The sequence below is a fragment of the Leopardus geoffroyi genome, chromosome D3, assembly GCF_018350155.1.
Source record: "Leopardus geoffroyi isolate Oge1 chromosome D3, O.geoffroyi_Oge1_pat1.0, whole genome shotgun sequence".
Classification (NCBI taxonomy): domain Eukaryota; kingdom Metazoa; phylum Chordata; class Mammalia; order Carnivora; family Felidae; genus Leopardus; species Leopardus geoffroyi.
Genome location: NC_059339.1, coordinates 43375489 through 43397128, shown reverse-complemented (window position 1 = coordinate 43397128; position 21640 = coordinate 43375489). Strand labels below are relative to the sequence as shown.

The window sequence follows — 21640 nt, the reverse complement described above, 5'->3', positions numbered from 1 at the left end:
CCACACAAAAGTTGTGGCTTATTTTAAGAATGGCATCAAACATGGATCCCACAGTCAGTGCAAAATATCAGCAGGTGCTAACTTCCAGATCTTGGGAAGGAAGGGAAAAGATGTCAATATGCAAGGTTTTGCCTCTGATATAAAGGTCGAAAATCTCTTTTTTAAAATACTTATTTTTGAGAGAGACAGAGCATGAATGGGGGAGGGGCAGAGAGAGAGAGGAAGCCACAGAATCTGAAACAGGCTCCAGGCTCCGAGCTGTCAGCAAAGAGTCTGACATGGGGCTTGAACCCATGAACCTTGAGATCATGACCTGAGCTAAAGTCGGATGCTCAACCAACTGAAGCACCCAGGCACCTCCAAATTTTTTAATTTTATTTTTAATTTATTTGAGAGAGTGGGGGAGGGGCAGAGAGAGGGAGGGAGAGAGTCCCAAGCAGGCTCTGTGCTGTCAGCGCAGAGCCTGATGTGGAGCTTGACCTCATGAAACCATGAGAACATGACCTGAGCCAAGATCAAGAGTTGGATGCTTTACTAACTGAGCCACCGAGGCACCTTGAAAATCTTATTTGTGATGCATTTCCCAGCTGGATTAGAATGAAAACTGAATTTTTTACAGGAATTGCTACATCTCTCTTAATAAGACAAGGTTGAATATCAATGACTATGGATAAACTCCTGACAAGCACAGTGTTATCGATTTCTTCATCCATAACTGCCCCAGCCTTGGGAGAAAACCATCATGACACTAGAGAAGGAAGCTGGCACTCTACCTTCCAATGCTGGGCTAAGTAAAAATGTACTCTATGTGTCCCATATGTAAGAGGATTCATTCATATACTTAAGTATTCAGTAAGACTGTACTTTGCTCACTAAGAACTAGAAATTTCCAACTTGTTTCTTTTTTTTTTTTTTTTTTTTTTAAATTTTTTTTTTCAACGTTTATTTATTTTTGGGACAGAGAGAGACAGAGCATGAACGGGGGAGGGGCAGAGAGAGAGGGAGACACAGAATCGGAAACAGGCTCCAGGCTCTGAGCCATCAGCCCAGAGCCCGACGCGGGGCTCGAACTCACGGACCGCGAGATCGTGACCTGGCTGAAGTCGGACGCTTAACCGACTGCGCCACCCAGGCGCCCCGAACCAACTTGTTTCTTTTTAAAAATTACTGAGGAAAAAAAGCTAAAACCACTGGCTACCTGTAAAATAGCCATACTGGCTACCCGTAAAAAAATAGATTATTAATGCCAGGGGTATATCTTCTTCTAGGACCTGGGATGCTAGCATCAAATATTAGTATCTGGACGATCCCAAGCTTTTAGGTCTTACTTGAATCTTTAATTGGGCAGCTGCTGAAATGAAAAGAAGATGAAATACAAGACAAGTCACCCCTAGTGCCTTAAAACAGCAACAGTGAGATAAATGACCCAGGATTATTTATGAGCTTGGGCAGTAACAACTTGTGTTCAGAGTCGAGAATGTGGTAAATGCTACATGTGGAAGCAGATGTGATGTCCCCCTTCAGAAGCAAATTTGAGATTTGTTTTCAAGACCAAGTGAGTGGCTCCCTGGCTCAAGATTCTGAAATGCCAGAATACCCAGGTTGCTGGTAAAGCCACTGCAAGCTCCAGAAATGCCTGAATATGACCTAGACCAGATCTGTGAGCAGCCTGTGTTTTACTGCCAGCAAAACATCCTCCCTGTTCCCCACCCTCCAGAATTGGGAGCCTTGAACACCTGAATCCTCTAAACAGTTTAAATTTTTTTTTTAATGTTTATTAATTTTTGAGACAGAGAGAGACAGAGCATGAACGGGGGAGGGTCAGAGAGAGGGAGACACAGAATCCGAAGCGGGCTCCAGGCTCTGAGCTGTCAGCACAGAGCCTGACAAGGGGCTTGAACTCACGGACCGCGAGATCATGACCTGAGCCGAAGTCAGACGCCCAACCGACTGAGCCACCCAGGCACCCCAAAACAGTTTAAAGAGGACAGGGTAAATTTACATCACTTTGCTGTTTCTGCTTTGGAAACCAAACTGCAGGCCCTGAGGAGGACCAGCCCTGTGTCCTACCCCTGAGAGAAGTTTCCAATTTGTTTTCCAATAAAGCAGAAAGTACACAAACCACTTCAATTCTTACTGCCCTGCAAGATTTTGGAGACTTCATTTTAGAACCTCTAGTGGTAAGATTAGAAGATGGAGAAAACTAGTCGTATAATCTGAGACATTTTTTCTTCTCATTTTTTTAAAATATGAAATTTATTTTCCAGTTGGTTTCCATACAACACCCAGTGCTCATCCCAATAAGTGCCCTCCTCAATGCCCATCACCCACTTTCCCCCACCCCCCATCAACCCTCAGTTTGTTCTCACTGACGTGCTTTAAAAGTACTTGTTTGAGGAAATTTAAAAGATATTATTTGGCAATAATTTTGAAAAATAATTTGATTCTTAACCTCATGTTTAAGACAGGCTTCTGGAAAGCCACGGAAGCTCCCTCTCCACAAATATACCCTTGTCCTCAGGGTATATTTAAACCACCATTTCTCACCAACTGGCCACAGTTCTGTTTCTATGCCCTCAAATGCCTGCTCTCAAAGGTCCTCAGACAAGCAGTCTTCTTTGAGGAAGCATGACAAGAATGGCAGTTGGCAATGAGAGAAATTGAGGCCTCCTGCCTGATCCATTCAGCCTTCCTACGTATCTGTCAAGGTCCAGCTCAAATGTCAATCTCTTACACCTCAACCGACTGTTCTACTGAAAACAAACTCTTCCACATTTCAACTTCCCAAACATGCTATCTTTTCTCTTACATCGTTGCATAGCAGCAGGGGCTCATGTAGAAGCATCAGTTTGGGAATTAGATCCAGGGTTAGTACTCTCTGACATTGCTAGCTCCTTGACCTTGGATAAGTTACTCAGGCTCTGTGCCATGGTTCCCAGCCCTGCAAATGCGGAATGCTGGTAATTCCTACCTTAAAGAGATGGAACAAGGAAAACAGACAAATTAACCCAGTGCTCAGCAGTATGACTGGCATACTGCAGACAATGGACTGGAAAGTGAGTGAAAGCTAGCTGTCAGCAGCACCTGACTCTGAGTCCTCTCCAAGGCTAGGCACTGGGCTGCCAGCAGTAAGTACTTTTGGAACCAAATCAACACTGACCCCATCTGGACAATTTTATTCCTTGAGCACACGAAGCTGTTGTTTGGCACTGTGATGTAGCAGCTGGGGCTGCAGCAGAAATCCTGGGTAGGCACTGAACTTACTCACATTTGAGTATGAATATTAGCCAACTGCCTGCTAGGCACTGTACGAAGAGCTTTATTGACATTATCTCATGAAGTTCTCATAACTCTAAAGGTAGATGCAGAATAGGAAACTGAGGCAGGGAGAGGATGAGGAACTTGGTATTTGTGTTCAGGTCTATTTCCAGAGCTCTTGTTCTTGCCCACTAAATCTGTTGCCTCTCTCACAAGAACAGAGGAAGGGAGCCCTCTGATTGTGCTAGGAAGATGCACCTTGCATTCTTTGCTTCCTACCCGAGAGTGCACTGTGACGTTATGACGAGTGAAGTCCTCCACATACACAATGAGCATAACGATAGTTACATTATTTGTAACAAAAACAAGGCTTTTCCAATAAAGTATTTTTGGTTTATGGATAAAGAAATAATTGTTGCTGGGATTCAACCTGGGGTTTAAAATCTATTTCCAGTTATCACCTAGCTTCAGTGCAAGCAGGCAGCTTCAGCTTCTACTTCGCAATGAGGCCAATGTCTGCTGTGACCGAACGGCATGCACCATATGCGTGAGGGCTCATTAAGTGCAAGTCCAAAGGATTTCCCTGGAAGCGTCAGGGTATTCTGAATCTTGCAGAGGCAAGCCCAACATAACCCAAAGTTAATCCAATCCTGCTCCATCCTACTTTATCTCATCTTTCCCTCATCCTCAGGAACCAGATTTGCTGGGAGGGACAGAGGAAAGGCACTGGAGAAGTGCAAGGGGAAATGGAGCTCTGCCCCCAGTCTCTTCTTCCATGGGAACACCTCGTGAACATTCCTGTTCTGGAGGAAGTTGAACAGATGGAATAGAATGGGGGCAGTTTGTTTGGCCTGAGAAGTTTCATTTACCTCACAGAAAGTGCAGGTAATAAAAAGACCAAGGATAAAAGTAATATAGGAAAGGCATATGTGAAAAGGAAAAAATCATTCAGAAACCAGGATTTCAGGTGTTTCAGAAGCACGGAGTCAGAAACCTCATTCTAACAGATATGTTCCACTTAATATGTCTAAACGGGCCTCTCAACCTGAACCTCCCCAGTCTGTCCATCTACCTACTTGCTTCAGCTAAAAACTAAGGAGACATCCTGCTCCTCTCTTTCCCTCACCCTCACAGCCAATCCACCCATCAGCCTCATCTAGCCACATACACTGGCCCCTGACCCTGTGTTCAGTTTCTGTCCACACCCCTCCACCACCACCCCTACAACACACCATGCCTCACGGCTGCTCCTCTGGGCTTCGGACACTTTGCGTAGGAAATTCTAGGGTCTTGGGCATCAAATGGGGTCAAGAACAGGTTGATGTGAGCTCTGAATACTCGCAGCCCCTTGAACCTGTAGACTTCTCCCCCTCGGCAGAGTACAGCCAGAGGAAGCCAGTCAGGGCTTCTACAGCAGGGCCCTATTGACCACGGAAGGGTAAGGCTGCCCTTGAGTCTGCCTACAAGACTCCTGCTCAATGATGAGACCCATTTCTCTTATATCCACGTCACTCATATCTGGCCCATAGCTCCTCACTGGACCCCCATCACCCTGCTTGTTCCCCTGTAATCTATTCTTCTCCCACCTCACCCCCTGACCCTGCACCCAGAATGACCTTTTAAAAATATAAATCAGACCATGTCACCACCTTGCTTAAAACCTCCCTGTCGCACTTAGAACGAAATCCCAGCTCCCTGCCCTCACAGACTACTTCAGGGGCAGCTGGGGACTGTAGAGGAGGGTCACTCACTTTCAGCGATTACTGACGGGGTTGGCAGCATGGGCTCTGGCACCAGGAAGCCTGGACTTGATACTATTTAGCTATTTACCATCTCTGTAAATTTGAGCAGTTTCCTTAAACACCTCTCTAAACCTTAGTTTCCTCATCTGTAAACTGGTTATGATCTTATAAGTTCCTATCCTACAGAGCTTGTGTAAAGCACTCAGTATACTCACATTCAACATTAGCCAATAAAAATAGTCACAATAATGGAAACATTAATTTAAAGCCAGGGTCTGAATGTTCAACTATAAGCTTTTCACACACTTCCCTAGCTGACAAGTCACACTGTCTATACACACTAAATATGTCAGAAGTTTACTTGTAGAAGACAAGCTAGCAATTGGACTAATGGAATAATAAAACCATAAAACTTATAGCTGGAAAATGGCCAGAAAACTACAATAGGATTTTCTAAGGTTTTACAATGACCACAGAAATTTAGCAAGCTCTTATTTCATGTGGTTGCATTATCTATTGAGATATGCCCTCATTCTGAATTTGAGAAAAAACAGGGAAAAACTAGCCCCCTAATACCTTTTTTATCATTTGAAAACCTGTCCCTTATTCAGAGTATGACTTACACCCACAGTGTCCCTGCAACTGTCCACCCCCCAGTTGGGACACCCATATTTCTCAGGGAAGCCATTATATTTACAGGCAATGCCAATTTTTATAAGCAACATCATATAAAACCAAAATGTTTTCTATTAATGAATACTCATTAGTCTTTGTTTCACCCTCCTCAGATGTCATTTAAAATCTCTTCCATGTGACAGTCTTTAAATAGCTATAGATAGCAGCCTTGTCTCCCACTAAGCAGTCTCTCCTACAGGTTAAAGTTCCCAGGTCTTTCAATCTTTCCTTGAGCACATGTAGACTGCATAATCCTGGGCAAATTTTTCTGAACATGCTGCTCTGTGAATGTCCCTCTTGAAAGGGACCCCTCCAAAGTACACACTATCCTCCAGGGGTAGTCTTGCCACACTGAATGGAGTAAGATATCACCTCCTTCATTTTGGACATATTTCTATTGATATAGTCAAAGATCACATTAGATTCACTGGCAGACACAGTGACTTGCTTACAATCAACTAAAACCACCATGCTTTTCATGCATACTTCTTTAAGCCATGCTCTCCCATCAACATTGTTCTATTTGTTTTTTCTACCTACCAGCAGGATTTTACATGTATTCCCTATCTCCTTCATTTGTTGGTATCTTTTTATTATTCTAGCCTCTCCAGGTCATTTTGGATTATGATTCTGTCATCCATGGGCTAGTATATATAGTTTCATGTCATACAAGTATTGGATTACCAGGTCATCCATATCCTCATGCTAGTCACGGACAAAGCTATTGAGTGGGCCCCTGCCATCTGCCATCCAGACTTGCTGCCAGCCTCACAGGGGCTCATTAACTACCATTCTTTAGACCCATTCTGTGGTAGACACACCCTAGGGTCATCTCCAATGACTCATACCCTCGTGTAATCCCTTCCCCTTGAGTGTAGAACCTGTGACTTGCTTCTAACCAACAAAACATGGCAAAGATGATGGCATGTCACCCCCTTGACTTACATTAGATGAGATGACGTTACATAACACAGTCTCAGCAGACTGGAGCGAGAGACTCCCTTGCCAGCTCTGAAGAAGCTGCAGTGTTGTCAGATGGTCACATGGCAAGGAACTGTAGGTGGTCTCTAGGCCAGTACCCCTTACTCCCCTGAAATCCCCCAGGAACCTCAATCTCACATTTGCAAGGACATGAATTCTGTCAAGCACCTGAGGGAGCGTGGAAATGGATCTTGACCCAGTCAAGCCTCTGATGAAACCTCAGCCCCTCAGTGACAGTGCACCCTGGTGAGGGACCCTAAGCAGAGGACCCAAGCCTTGCCCAGACTCCTAACCCACAGATATTGTGAGATAAGAAATGGGTGTCACCTGGGTGGCTCAGTCAGTTAAGCATCCAACTCTTGATTTCAGCTCAGTTCACGATCTCATAGTTTGTGAGTTCAAACCCTTGTCAGGTTCTTTGCTGACAGCATGGAGCCCGCTTCAGATTCTATCTCTCCCTCCGCCCCTGCCCTGCTTGCTCTCTCTCAAAATAAAAAATTAACTAAAAAAAAGAAAGAAATGGGTGTTGTCTTAAGCTTCTGAGTTTGTAATTTGTTACATAGCACAGAAAACCAACGTAACCCATAAACCCATCTAACTGTGCTATAATCCAGTAGCTATTTTTACCATCTTGTTCTTAACAGCATTAGTGACAAATGCCTTGGTAAAATCCAGATATGCTATTTTTCATTCTCCTAGTTTAAACAATCGAATAACTCTGTTAATATGCAGAAATAAGTTTAGGTTCACCTGCTTTTGTTTTTTTAATTTTTTTTAACGTTTATTTTTACTTTTGAGACAGAGAGAGACAGAGCGTGAAGAGGGGAGGGGCAGAGAGAGAGGGAGACACAGAATCTGAAACAGGCTCCAGGCTCTGAGCTGTCAGCACAGAGCCCGACGCGGGGCTCGAACTCACAGACCGTGAGATCATGACCTAAGCCGAAGTCGGACGCTCAACCGACTGAGCCACCCAGGCGCCCCATCACCTGCTTTCCTAATGAACTCCTTGTGATAACTGCTGCTTTCCTGAAGGTTCACAAATTATCCTCTTCTCAGGCTTGAAGACAAATTCCCATTCTACACAGTGTGTAGAATCCACCTATATCCTCTTTTTGAAAATCAGCATTATTTTGCTTAACAGGTAGTCTCCTGATACTCTAAATCTCTTGATTTTTTTTTTTAAAGGTTTACTTATTTTTGAGAGAGCGAGCATGAGTGAGGGAGGGGCAGAGACAGAGGGAGACAGAGGATCAGAAATGGACTCCACACTGTCAGCAGAAAGCCTGATGCGGGGCTTGAAGTCTCGAACCGTGAGACTGTGACTTGAGCCAAAGTTGGACACTTAACCGACCAGCCGCCCAGGCGCCCCTGACCTTCTATTGATTTGAGCTACCTGAGGGCAGAGACCACCTGGACTTCTCTGCATACCTCAGAGGGCTCAGCACAGCATCTTTCACATAGTACTTTCAACTTAAAACCTGTGAAGATAGTTTATGACTAAAAAATACTATTATTATATGGTTGCTGCAAATCTCAGAAGGAGACTTAATTTGAGCCAAATATTTTCAATTTAGATGGATGACCTGGATGAAAGTAAAACTCAGATTTTATATGCAAGTCACATTCTTTCTCTCCTCTGTGGCCTTATAGTTACTGGGATGGCCATCCATCCATCTGCTCATGACACTTAGGAATAGGAATCTCTGAGGTGCCTGGGTGGCTCAGTCATTTAAGCATCTGACTCTTGATTTTGGGTCAAGTCATGATCTCCTAGTTCATGAGATACAGCCCCGCATCAAGCTCTGCAATGATAGCACAGAGCCCGCTTGGGATTCTCTGCCCCTCCCCTGTCATGTTTGTGTGTGCGCGTGCGCGCACACACACACACACACACACACACTCTCTCTCTCTCTCTCTAAAAATAAATAAACTTAAAAAAAATTAGGAATCTCTGTGACCTAAAAAAATTAATCTTGCTTTCAAAGGAGCCCAATTTATAAAGACTTGAAAGAGCTAGGCACTGACAAAGTCCAAATTCAACAAATATTTAATGGACTGTCTTTGACCACTGACCACAAATTCATAGTTAAAACTTTTTTCAAGATGTGGAGCTTAATCTCCCCGGGTTGGACTTAGTGATTTATCAGATTATGGTGGAAGTGATGGTATGTGACTTCTGAGGCTAGGTCATAAAAGGCATGTGACTTCTCTTTGTGTTTTCTCTTGGATCACCTGCTCTGGAGGTGCCAGCTGCCATATTGTGAGAACACTCAAGCAACTTCACGTTGTGAGGAACTGAGGCCTCCTGCCAAAAACCATGTACGTGAGTCATCTTGAAAGCAGATTCTCAGCCCCAGTTAAGGTTTTGAGATGACTGCAGCCCTTGCCAATATTTTGACACAACCTTATGAAAGATACTGAGTGAGAATCCCCCAGCTAAGCCACTCCTGAATTCCTAACCTACAGAAATGGTGAGATAGCAAGTGTTTATTGTTTTAAGTTGCCAGCTTTTAGGGTCGTTTGTTATATAGCAATCAATAACTAACACAAATAAATTCAGAATTTTCACTTACCTTGTAGTATTGTAAAATTCTTGATGAGCTGACCATGCTTGGAGTCTACCAGCTTCATTTCTTCCATAATTACCGATAAGTTGGCTACTTCAGTATCTAACCTTGACCTCATCATGTCTTGTTGCATCCTGAGAGAAACAGAATCCAAACGGATGTTGGCCAGTGTGTTATTCAAGGAGGTCAGGTCATCTGTGTGTTTGGTCAGCGTATCTGTGCAAGTCGTCCTGACTTCATTCAGATTGCTGGTCAGCGTCCGCAGGTAGTGGGCAGTGTAACTGATGTTGCTAATGATGTTCACAATATCCGTCTCAAAGAGCTGGAAGCGTTCCTCCAACTGGCTGAACTTGATGGCTGTTCTGTTCTCCGCATCCTTGTGTACGTCCTGCAGGTCTTTCAGGTTCTGCTCATTGGCTTGTGAGGCTGTGGTGATGTTGTCCATCTGACCTGTGAATGAACTGAGCTGGCTGTTCATATCCTCCAGGGTGTCGTTGTTAGCTTTGGCCAAGGCAGAGTTATTGGCAGCCAGCGTCTGTAAACTCTGCACTTTCTCCTTCAGCCAATCAGTGTCCTTCTTGGCTTGAAGGAAAACCTGCTGCAGATTTTGGAAGTCGTTCTTGATTCGCTGGATGGCCTGGCTCGTGTCATCCACAGACCGCTGCAGATTAGTGATGAGGTTCCTCTGCTGCACCTGGGTCAGGTTCAGGTTGTTGAGGTTCATAATAACCACGTTATGAGAGTACATTTGGCTCTGCAGATTGCCCTGCAGCACGCTGGTGTCTTGCTGTAGATTGGTGACATAGCCATTATACGCTTGGAGGGTTTTGTTTACAGTGGTGATGAGGAAAGAGTTATTCTCCAAAGTTTCCTTCAGGTGACTCTGCCTGTCCACCAGCGCATCCCCACTTGCCTGTAACTTCTCCAGCGTGTCTTTGTTCTTGCTGGTTTTCTCTGTAATCTCACGAAGCTGCTGACGAAGATCCAGTATGTCTGATCTGAAGGTAGAGAGTTCTGAGTTGGTGCTTATAGCTTTCTTCCCAGTTTGGTCCCCTGGAATAAGACATGTTTTGTTACTTAGTGATATGAAGAAATGTTCACTTGAGGTCAAAGATCCCAAAGAGACTTAATTGGTATGCACTGCGTATTTCAGATATAAAATTTGTGATATATGCAGAATGGTCTATGTTAGTAAAACCCACGTGTCTATTAAAACTGGGTCCTGGAAAAGTGGAAAGGGTACTAACTTTGTAAGTGCTTTTCTCAAAGAAGGAGGGAATTCTACCAGATTCTAGAGCACTGGGCAGGGTGTCAAGAAGGCAATAAACTTTATTAAATTTACCATTAATTCCTTCCAAAAAAATGGAAACAAAAATTCAAGGATAGAACTGGAATCTTTCATTTAAAAAAAATTTTCATAATTCTTCAATGCAGTTTAGAATATTTCAAATAGGAATTGACTGGAAATTTTATAAAAGAGCTTTTATTAAAGTGTATTTGTGGTACTTTTTGATCAGGATTGGTCTTCAGATTTTTATAAACATTTTTTTTAATGTTTATTTATTTTTGAGAGAGAGGGAGAGACAGAGCACGAGCAGGGGAGCGACAGAGCGAGAGAGGGACACAGAATCCGAAGCAGGCTCCAGGCTCCGAGCTGTCAGCACAGAGCCCGATGTGGGGCTTGAACTCACGAGCTGTGAGGTCATGACCTGAGCTGAAGTAGGACGCTTAACCGACTGAGCCACCCCGACGCCCCAGTCTTCAGATTTTCAAATGCTTATTTATTTTTGAGAGAGAGAGAGAGAGAGAGAGCGCACAAGTGAGCACAAGCAGGGGAGGAGCAGAGAGAGAGAGGGAAACACGAAATCCAAAGCAGACTCCAGGCTGTTAGCTGTCAGCACAGAGCCTGACGTGGGCCCTGAACTCATGAACTGTGAGATCATGACCTGAGCTGATGTTGGATGCTTAGCTGACTGAGCCACCCAGGCGTGCCTGGTCTTCAGATTTTAACTGGCATATGGAGTAGTTTTTGGGGGTGGGGAGAATCCAACTCTAAGATTGCTCTTTAACTTTAAAACGTAGACGCCTTTAAATTAAATTGTGAGGAAAAACTCAACACACAACACAAAAATTAATGTCCTTCTGGGTGGATGTGAGTTTATAGCAATGTCATTCTAAAGAGCTTTGGTCTTTTAATGTAGAATTAGAGGATTTAGTTTAATGGGTCATTCTTGTTGCAGATTACCTAATTTTTTCAGGTCGCTTTCCACTGCTGTGAGCTTGTCATCATAGGTTTGGCGAGATGTCTCCATGCCACCTGTAACATTGTCCATTTTTTCTACAACTAAGATTTGGAAACTAAAGATTAGTACACACACCTGCTCATAATTTATTTTTCAGTTTCAACAAAAGACCATTTCATTACAGAATACAGGAAACAGATTGACACAAAAAGAGTATAAATGAAATCAAATATGAGGAATAAGCCATTCTCGTAGAAAAATAACTTGTCACAAAACCCAGTGATAGTTTATTTGGTTGAGAACTGTATGTTCTTATGATTCTGTATTGCCTCAGATGTTCCAGACATTGTTTGAAACTAATTTTTAATTTTTATGTGTTATATAAGCTTTTGATCTTTATTATTTTCTATAGGAACTTCCATAGGTAGATCATTTACAAAATCTCATCATTCATCAGACTCCCTACTATTCCTGGAAGGTGGTACTCACTTATCTGGAAGCAGAGTCCATAGCAAAGAACACCTAGCTTAATTCTATAAACAGTCTTCGTGAAAGGGAAACAGTGTTTGCCGTTCTCTTTCAGGAGGCCTGAAAAATTTGGTTCTCCTTAGTGACAAGTGAATCTGTAGTTTATCAGTTCCCAAGGAGATGCCTAAGTAGGTTTCCAAACAATGATCTACGAAGACTTTTCCTTTTTTTTTTTTTTCTTAGCATTTTCTTGATTGTACGCGATAGGGAAAGAGTTAGTGATACAATGTTAAGTAAAAGCTTCTGTTCTCTTTGTTCTCAGAAGGCAGTCATTCTCTATGGTTGTGAATATGGTTTCTTTCTAAAATATCTATGAAGAGTGTATTTCTCCAGCAGTGACTCCTGTGAGATCCAGCCTCCAGCAGCTTGAGATGCAGTCTTTCTTGGTATCAACGGCTTTCTGAAAATACGGACTTTATTTTTTTTTAAGCATGAATATGTTTTGTATGTTAATTGTGAGGTAATGGAGCCAGTTTGTTTTTATTTATCAAGTGTCCCACCCATGCAAGGCCATGTGAGAAGATTCCCCTGGCTCCTATCAGGAAGCAGAAGTATGCTGCCATGTGTCTGTATGACCTAAACTGACCCAGCCCTGTGGTGCCTAGCACCTTCCCTGGAGAACCTTGCCATGCTGTCACTGTACCAAATACCTTCCCACCCAAGCCCTTCCATGTGTTCTTTCTACCTAGAATGTTCTTCCCTGGACTCTTCACCACGCTAAGCCCTACTTGCTCTTCAAGACTCAGCTCATTACTTCCTGTGGGAAATCTTTGCTGCCGGGCATCTTGCAGAATTCTTTTGGCAGGTAGTCCTTTCCCTACTGTAGGACTTCCTTCAATGTGTTATCATGGCTTGTTTACTATTAGATCCTTTAAGGCAGGAAAATGTGTATGCAGTTTTATCCGTACCTCTTAGTGCGTGGCACTTAGCAGGCATTCAACACATATTTGTTTATAATGCTATTTATTTAAATAAATGAAAGTCTGCCTGCTGGCTACTGAGGCCTGTGAAAAACTGGCTGAGCTAGATAGAGGTCATGCAAACAAACATACAAACCAGACGCCCCAGGGAAGCCTCAGCACTGGCAACTAGTACAACATCCAGTTGAATGATGATTGTTTTTTTGGTAAGTGACTATATAGACAAGAGAGGTACAGTTACAGTAATCTGTACCTTAGGATTGTTAGATAGGCATGCACATTCATAAATCCCTGAAACTGAACAAAATGTTTCATCTGCATTTAAGCAAAATTAAACTTTTAAAAAATAAAGTATAAAATGTTTATGAGTTAAGATTCAGTTTTGATCCTCAAATCAAAACACATGCCTCAGTCTGTCCTCAAACCACACACAGGATTTTAAGTCCTGCCCTTTTTTCCCCCGGAAGCCGAAAAAACCTCTAAATATGCTGACAGGCAGTCATTTTTCTACCCTCTCTAATTTTTCTTCCATTTTAGTTTAAAAAAACACAGAACTTTCATGGACAGATAATTCAGGTTTGCGCAAAGGGAATGAATACATTTGTTACAAACAAATAACAAACCTGTTAGGTTTCTCTTCCGCTCAGCAAGGAAGCTATTTGCCCCGACCACAAATGCTAATGAACTGCTTACATGCACTGGGGTGTGTGCGTCTGTGTTTAAAAATAGGATCTGGGTATAAAGCTGCAAACTTCAGGGCTGCAAAGCTGGCAGCTTGGTATTACATAAAAATACCCAGCTGATGGACATCCAGAACCAACACTTGCTGTAATAGCACACAGCAATTTCGTCAATTTTTACTCTTATCAGCACAAGTTGTTAACCTGGAAAACGGTGGCAGAGCCATCCTCTCTTAGACTAGAAACTCAGTCTATCGATGCAGACCTCTGTCTGTAGATCCCTCTCCTGTGAGGAAAATGAACATGAAACAGAAGAGTTCCTAGCAGTCTGTTTTTTTCATGGGCTCCGCTTTACTAGAAACTGTTTAACAGAGAATTTTTCTTTAGAATATTGCTGCTTCAGATATTATAGCTAAAGGGTCAGCCCTCTTCAAGTACCCAAAGCCTAATTCCCTTGGATAATCTGACAATAATCCCTTTTCTACAAAAGCATTTTGGTACCATCCCTTGGCCTGGACCATCAACCTCCTTCTCTCTTAATGCCACCCATCCTTCAGGGTCCACTCCAAGATGACCACCCCAACTATGCTCAGCCTTCCCAGATGATCGGATTCCACACCACACCAATGATAACACCAATAACAGCCTCTCTTTATTGAGGGCCTACTCTTTGAGAGGTGCACTGTGCCATCACTGCAGTTAATCCTTAAAACTGCTATTTCACAGATGATGAAATTGAGGCTCAGAGATGTTCAGTAGCTTGCCCAAAATTACACAGCTTGTAAATGACTAGGGGGCTGGCAGGCTAGGATGTCTAATTCCAAACCCCATGCTTTCTCTATAACTCCACATTGCTACTTATTTACTATTTCTTTTTCCTAAATATGGTTTTCTCCCACAAGAGGCATAGCTCATGATGGTCCAGTCCCTGAGGAAAGGAACAGCAGCAAGGCACAGAGCTCCTGCTTGGTGCTCATGAGTGTCTGTCCCAGGCTGAATGGGGGATTGGGTGAGGGGAGATACCCCTGCATTGGTACCTGGGAATTCTGGGAATACCAGCTGCACTCCCCTGGAATGCAATAAAGACATTTCTACCTTGAACACTATTTCAGGTTTCATTACAAACACTTAGGAGATATGGTTGTATGGTGTTACCCTGGCTTCTAACGTAGCCAACTCAGTGTGATTTGATGGACGTAACTGCTAGGTTAGGAGAGCTTAGCAGCAAGGTAGACCTTCTGTGACTAGGAATGTTGAGTTATAGGAGATTCTTCTTGAGAAATATTCAGATTTCTGTCTTTCTTCTTTATCCTCATTACCTTAAGATGGATGACTGCTGGGAAGGACAACTGAGTACAATTTCCCCGTTCAGGGAATGTTCTGGAGGAAACACAACTCACTGAAATTAAAAGATGGCTTCTGCCACGGAAGCTCCATGACTGAGGATAAAAAACCCAAGCAGAGAATGACCCAAGCTGAAACTGTCCAGGAACACGCTTTCTATAAAGTAGCTCATGAGTGTCATGGTCACAGCCACTGTACAGACCTGTGTGGGTGACTCAGCAGTTCCCTGACTTGTGCAGCAAATTCTCTAGAAGGAACTAAGTTATATCCCAACTTGTGGCTGTCTGAGTGACATAAAAGGAGAAGTAAAAACACAATTTTGAGAAAAACAGTATGGAGTTGCCTTTGCTAACTCTGATACATAAAGCAGTTTCTATTTTCTTTCCTTTCTAACTTCTCCTTCAGAGAAACATCTTCTTTGTCTGAATATTTCTTTTTCTTCCTTTCTTTTTTGCAATGGACAGAGTTTCTCTAGACTTCAAAGGGAGACATGGGAGGGGAGAACTAGGTCTTATCTTTCTGCCTCTTACAATGTGCGGTTAATAGAATCTTATTAGCAAGAAAGAAGAATCACTGTACAAGAGAAAACACACCTGGAAAATATCCACACTTTAGTTTATGAAGACTATGTTTGGAAACCAAAACTGCATGTTGTATTATCTTATATTTCTAAGTAGATGCCTGAGAGATGGGGGCCCCTGAAGGAGGAAAAAGGGGCAAGACTATCATCTTGTGTCCACTTGTACTTGGTTCCCTCAACCTCTCCCCACTTCATCCTGGACAGATGACACCCACGGAGAAGGACATGCTGATCTTCAGGATTTTAGGCTTACAGGTAGGGATCTGAGTGGTAGCAATGCCTTAAGTGCAGAATGGTTTTAGAGTCCCTGGGAACCACCTGATTGTCTTTACAGAAGTCAGCCCTGATCTACAATCCATCCATCCATCCATCCATCCATCCATCCATCCATCCATCCTCTCATTAATTTATTCAGTAACTTCACTTGGTGCCTAATAAGTACCATGAGGCTAGATGCTAGATGGGAGATATAACAAACTAAAGATAGGAGTCTCTTGTCTTCATGGAACTTATAGTTTGGGTGGTAAGACAGACAAGCCCACTTGTCATAATGATACAGTGTGACAGGGGCACCTAACTCAGCCTTCAGGGGGTTCTTGCAGGATGTATGTCTGAGTGAAACATGAAGGGAAAGAAGGTGTCATTTTAGGTAGAGAGCAGAGAAAAGGTGTTCCAGGCAAATGGACCAGCACACGCAAAACATGCCAGAGCTGAGAAGGGCTTTCAAATGTCATAAAAATGGAGGAAACATCTGTACTTTAAAAACAAAGAAAAAAAAACCCTCCTCTAAATTTGGATCTTTCTGTATCATTCTAAAGGCATCAAGATCCAGATCTTACTTCTTTGCAGTGGTAAGAATTACAAAATCCCATATGGTGGTATGCTCTTCAAACCTTTGTCATCTCTCTTTCAGTAGTAAATGTTTGCTTTCATGGTATCACATAGTACTAAGCCCTAAAGGTACTTATTAAATGGCCATTTGCCAAGTTTCTCCTTTATCTGAGTTTGCTGGAAACAGTCAAGGAGAAGTGAGCAGTGACCTAAATAACTTGGTAAAGGAGGAGAGCCAGTCTGAATTACCTGGGACATAAAAGACCCTCCTTTTCCTCACTAGGATCCCTCCCTACTCCTTGTCCTGCCTTACCACAGTTTAATAACCTTTCTTAACATTTACTTTGTTAATACTAAGTTGGATTAACTAATCACAAATGGATAAAATTACATGGTAATTTTCCAAATTTCCACTGCTCAAATTCATCAGTCAACACACTATAGGACACACATAATTTTCTCCGTGTGTGACCTCAGAGATGAGACTTCCAAGCCTCACCTATATTGAGTATTTTTAACATTTTGCCATTCTAATGGCTATAGCTGTATAAATGCAGTTATGAAGAGGAAACACAGAAATATGGCCACTATCTAGTAGGACTAGATGGACAGGTGGTTCAATGACATCATCTTTGCTCATCTCAATCACCTTGAAAAATGGCATTATTAATTGCCATTTTAAGAAACAGTAAACTCAAAGAAGTTATGCTTCATACCCAGGTTACACAACCATGCAGAGGACTTAGCATGATGCCTAGAATATCAACAAGCACTTAATAAACATTAATTGTATTACAAGCAGCAGAATCAAGAATGAACTTGACCATCTGGCTCCAAAGCCCATTCTCAATTCAACACATTGGGTTTCCTCAGGAAGCTTCTAGACACTGGGAGAGAGGAGACAGAAGTTACAGCTTGGGGGGAATTCACTTTGAATCTTTTTCTCCCCAAGGAGAGTAAATCTATGAACCAAGAACCCGTGGGAATTCTCCCCTGTTAATCTGTCAGTTCTGAGGGAAGGCAGCCGAGATGACTGCTGAGTGAAGGTTTTGAAGATTAGCAGACCCCACGTCTGCCTCTTGCTAAAACCAGATGACATGCCTGTCTCACATATCTTTGGTGGAAAGGCTTCTATGGCTGTTTTCTGTAAAAAGGTTTATGTAGCTTGTGATTCTGAATCATGACACCTTTTACCTGCAGTATCTAGAATGGGTGTGGTGGTGATGGTGGTGAACCTGCTTTGTTTCCAAGTCTGAGGCAATAATTCTCCACTGACCTGAAACCAGACACATTGAAAGAATACCTAACATCCTATAAAGTATTGTTGAGGTGGCAGTGCTCCCTCTGTGTTTAACTTCTGCAGGGCAATATTTTTATGGAGCTATATAAACAACAGTGGTCACAGTAAATGTGCTGAAGAGGAAAAAAGGGAACTGGCTGCCCAGTACCTGAGTAAAGTAAGTCGTATCTCTGGAGACTGTGTTTGGCTTACCCTGTGTCAGTACAATTTTCCTGTGTGCTGACTCAGGGTTTCCATAGCACCTCTTAGAGAGAAGATGAAAAAAGAGGGTGGAACTAGAAACAGGTAGGAAAATGCAACAGTGAGAAAAATTTTTATAAGTCATAGAGGACCTTTCTTATTGTTGAAATGAGTCAAAAGGACTCTGATCCCACAGCTACAAGAGGCTCAAGACACAAAGTTTATGATGTTGCTTACTTGTGCGTTTGAACTGAATTAATGAAATACTTCATACTTGCAAACAGGGGTGTCTTTTTTTTTTTTCATGTTTAAAGTCATAAAGAGAAACCTGCCATTTGGAAGGAAAAAGGAAAGAGTACTTACCTTTGTATCCCAAAATGGCTACTGTGATTGTTAGCAAGGCACACAAAATGTATAATAATATGATAGAAAACTTCAGCGCCCAGTTATTTTTACATTTGGTACACTGCGTTCCTTCCTGGATACCTGTAAGAGAAGTCAAATTTTAATAATAGTAACCAGAGATCTCATTTTGAAAACTATCTTTCTGCATGTTGCTTCAAACACTATGATTAGGAATAATTTTTCTAGGGCGCCTGGCTGGCTCAGTTGGTTAAGCATCCAACTCGTGATCTCAGCTTAGGTCTTGATCTCAGGGTCTTGAGTTGAGTTCAAGCCCTGGGTTGGGCTCCATGCTGGGTATGGAGCCTACTTTAAAAAAAAAAAGTAATTTTTCCACATGCCTTACCATAGGATGAGTGGTATTTTTTTTAAGTTTATTTATTTTGAGAGAGAGAGAGAGAGAGAGAGAGAGAGAAAACACGCGTGCATGCAGGGGAGGGGCAGAGAGAGAGAATCCCAAGCACACTCTGCACTGGCAGTGCAGAGCCCAACATGGGGCTCGAACTCATAACCTGCATGATCATAAAAGATCATGACCTGAGCCGAAACCAAGAGTTGGATGCTTAACCGACTGAGCCACCCAGGCGCCCCAGAATGAATGGTATTTTAAAATTAAACATACCGGGGCGCCTGGGTGGCGCAGTCGGTTAAGCGTCCGACTTCAGCCAGGTCACGATCTCGCGGTCCGTGAGTTCGAGCCCCGCGTCAGGCTCTGGGCTGATGGCTCAGAGCCTGGAGCCTGTTTCCGATTCTGTGTCTCCCTCTCTCTCTGCCCCTCCCCCGTTCATGCTCTGTCTCTCTCTGTCCCAAAAATAAATAAACGTTGAAAAAAATAAAAATTAAAAAAAAATAAATAAATAAAATTAAACATACCACTTTAGCAACACAAAGACTTTGAATAATGCCATTATGTTGTAATTTAATGTTGTTGTATTTAATGAGATTGGGCATTTGCATATAACTTTGTCTCAGAATAATTTCAGATCAAATTCCATAATTATAATAAAAATCTCTACATGACAAAAAAATAATTATAATTTCAATAAAAATCTCTACATGACAGAAGATTTTAAACACCCAAATCTACTTGTTTCAGCTATTATTGGACCTATCACAATTCAAACACACCAATCAAAAAAACTGTGGCCTGTCCCTTAACGTTTGTTCAGTGGTATACTCGAGCTAGTTCCTACTGGCTTTACAAGAGTCAGCTGTTACGTGTGTGGGAATCTGGGTAGCTGGTTGTTAAACTGTTGGTAGCTTGAAGTCGGCCCAGGAGGGAGTGTTTACACCATGGAAATTAGCAACCACCATAAACTGTGACAGGCATTCATCGCCCCCCCCCCCCCCCCCGCCCTCCCGACACCGAACTGGTTTACTATGCCACTGGCTATAATGTACTATAACCTGCAGCAGAAAATATAGGTAACTTCATGATTAAAATGCTCAATATATAACTATTGTTGTACATTATACGTATACAGAAAACAGACACTGACCCTTATTTACGTTATCACAGTGACTTGAATAACGACTAGGAAACTAGAAAAACCAGACATTTTTGATGAAAGGAGGTAAATTTTTACTGCTTACAGTTCAACTTTTTGAAAAGCATTCTAGTCTAAGTGGTAAACCACCATCACTTCTGCAAGTGACTCCAGAAACTAACCTATAAAAAGGGAACTTTCCATTAAATTGATTAGAATCACAGAAGACAAAAACGGTGGACATTTAAATGTGAAAATCACATTGTAAGAAATATCGGGAGATTCCTTGTTTTCCTATGTGTGTCTTACTAATAGTGTCCCACAGGAGCAACAGCACATAAAGTACTGATCTCCTATAATTGTGCTCAATAACTTTTGATGGGTAAGTCGTGAGGATTAAGCTTCAGCCAAAGCTCCCCCCTTCTGGTTTGCAATTTTACGCATAGTGCCCTTCTTCAGTGAAAAGAGTTCTTCAGCTGTGTTTAATGCAAAATGATGAGAGAAACAGCATAGAACAATGACTCCATTTTAACTTTCAGGGTTTAACCAATCCCTCTGGTGTTCTGTGCTACAGACCCAAGGGGAGGGGGTTCAATCCATCTGTTCCATGACTTAGAGCGGTGATTCTCAAGCTCTAGGGTACATGGGAGTCGTCAAAATACAGCCTTTCTAATTCAGGAGGCCTGAGAAGGTGCCTGAGAATTTGGATTTCTAACAAGTTCCCAGGGGATGCTGACACTGCTAGTCTGGCCACCTGCTTTACAACAGCGCTTCTCAAACTATAAAGTGCTTACAAAACACACTGTCAAATGCAGATTCTGATTTAGCAGTCTGAAGTAGGAGCTAAGATTCTGCATTTCTAACAAGGTCTAGAAGATGCTTAGTTGGAGACACACATTATGAGGAGCTAAGGTTTACTGAGAAGATGATGATGCCGGATCAACCTTTGGGTAGCCAATCCCTTGAAGGTGAAGCTGTAAAGTCAGACTCCATGGTCAAACAGACCTAGAGAAAATCAACTTCTTTGTTATCAGTTTTCCTATTTCTTTCACTCTGTTTCCTTTTCATCGTCCTTCTTTAATTGCCACCTGTATGTCTCTGCACCCCCTCTCCTGTCCAAAACTACCTTGGTACCATCTTCACCAAACCAGATCTCTAACTTCCACCAATGTCCGTATTTCCATCCAACCTAAATAGTACCACTATCTGAGTCCCTCACTCAAAGACACACCCAAGTCTTCTTTTGTACTTATTCTTTAATTCACTCAGTTGCCAGGCTCTGCGAACCCTCCCTGGGGATATTTTTATCACTATTATCTCATCTATAGTTTCTTGCTGTTCATTTACTGCCTACACTGTACCAGGTTCTGAGCCAGGTACTTTCCACACAGCACCTTTATTTGTAATCACCCTTCAAGGAGGCATGGCAGTGAGAGCTGAAATGACATCCCATAGACATCACAGCCAGGATTCAAACCTGGGTCTGCCCAACTTCAAATGCCATGATCTCACTTTGCCATGGTGACTCTCTCTGGTCATCCCTTCATTTCGATTTCACTGGCCCTTCATCTCAGTGGGAGCTTCTACTTCCATTCCCACTGGAATACGGCCTCACCCTGTACTCAGATGCTGTTGTCCTCATGACAATGCCAAAGAGAAAAAAACAAAAACACTTCAATAGCTCATCCTTGAATAAAGGATGAACACACACACACACACACACACACACACACACCCATCAGCTCTTAGATTCTCTACAATTTGGCAGCTTAAAACAAAACAAAGAGCCCTTACATCAGTCAGAATGAAAATATTTTTGGAATTGGGGGGGGGGAGTGTAAATAGACCCACAAATATGCCACATCTCATGTTCAGAAACCATAAACTTGCTTTGGTGGCAACTATAAACACAGGAAGATGAT

At 42.5% G+C, this 21640-nt stretch overlaps 1 protein-coding gene and 1 long non-coding RNA gene across 2 annotated transcripts in view; one reads left to right on the top strand and one right to left on the bottom strand.

Moving 5' to 3' along the window:
• Positions 1-21640, bottom strand: part of COLEC12 (collectin subfamily member 12) — a 197189-nt gene that overhangs the window by 30960 nt on the left and 144589 nt on the right. Inside the window, exons 3-5 of the mRNA XM_045457892.1 lie at positions 18193-18315; positions 11469-11567; positions 9230-10276 (exon numbers count right to left, since the gene is read on the bottom strand). Of these exons, the coding sequence (XP_045313848.1) occupies positions 9230-10276; positions 11469-11567; positions 18193-18315 (1269 nt within the window). The remainder of the gene's footprint in view (positions 1-9229; positions 10277-11468; positions 11568-18192; positions 18316-21640) is intronic.
• Positions 11802-21640, top strand: part of LOC123587847 — a 39596-nt gene continuing 29757 nt past the window's right edge. Inside the window, exon 1 of the long non-coding RNA XR_006707560.1 lies at positions 11802-15773. This is a non-coding gene — a long non-coding RNA (uncharacterized LOC123587847). The remainder of the gene's footprint in view (positions 15774-21640) is intronic.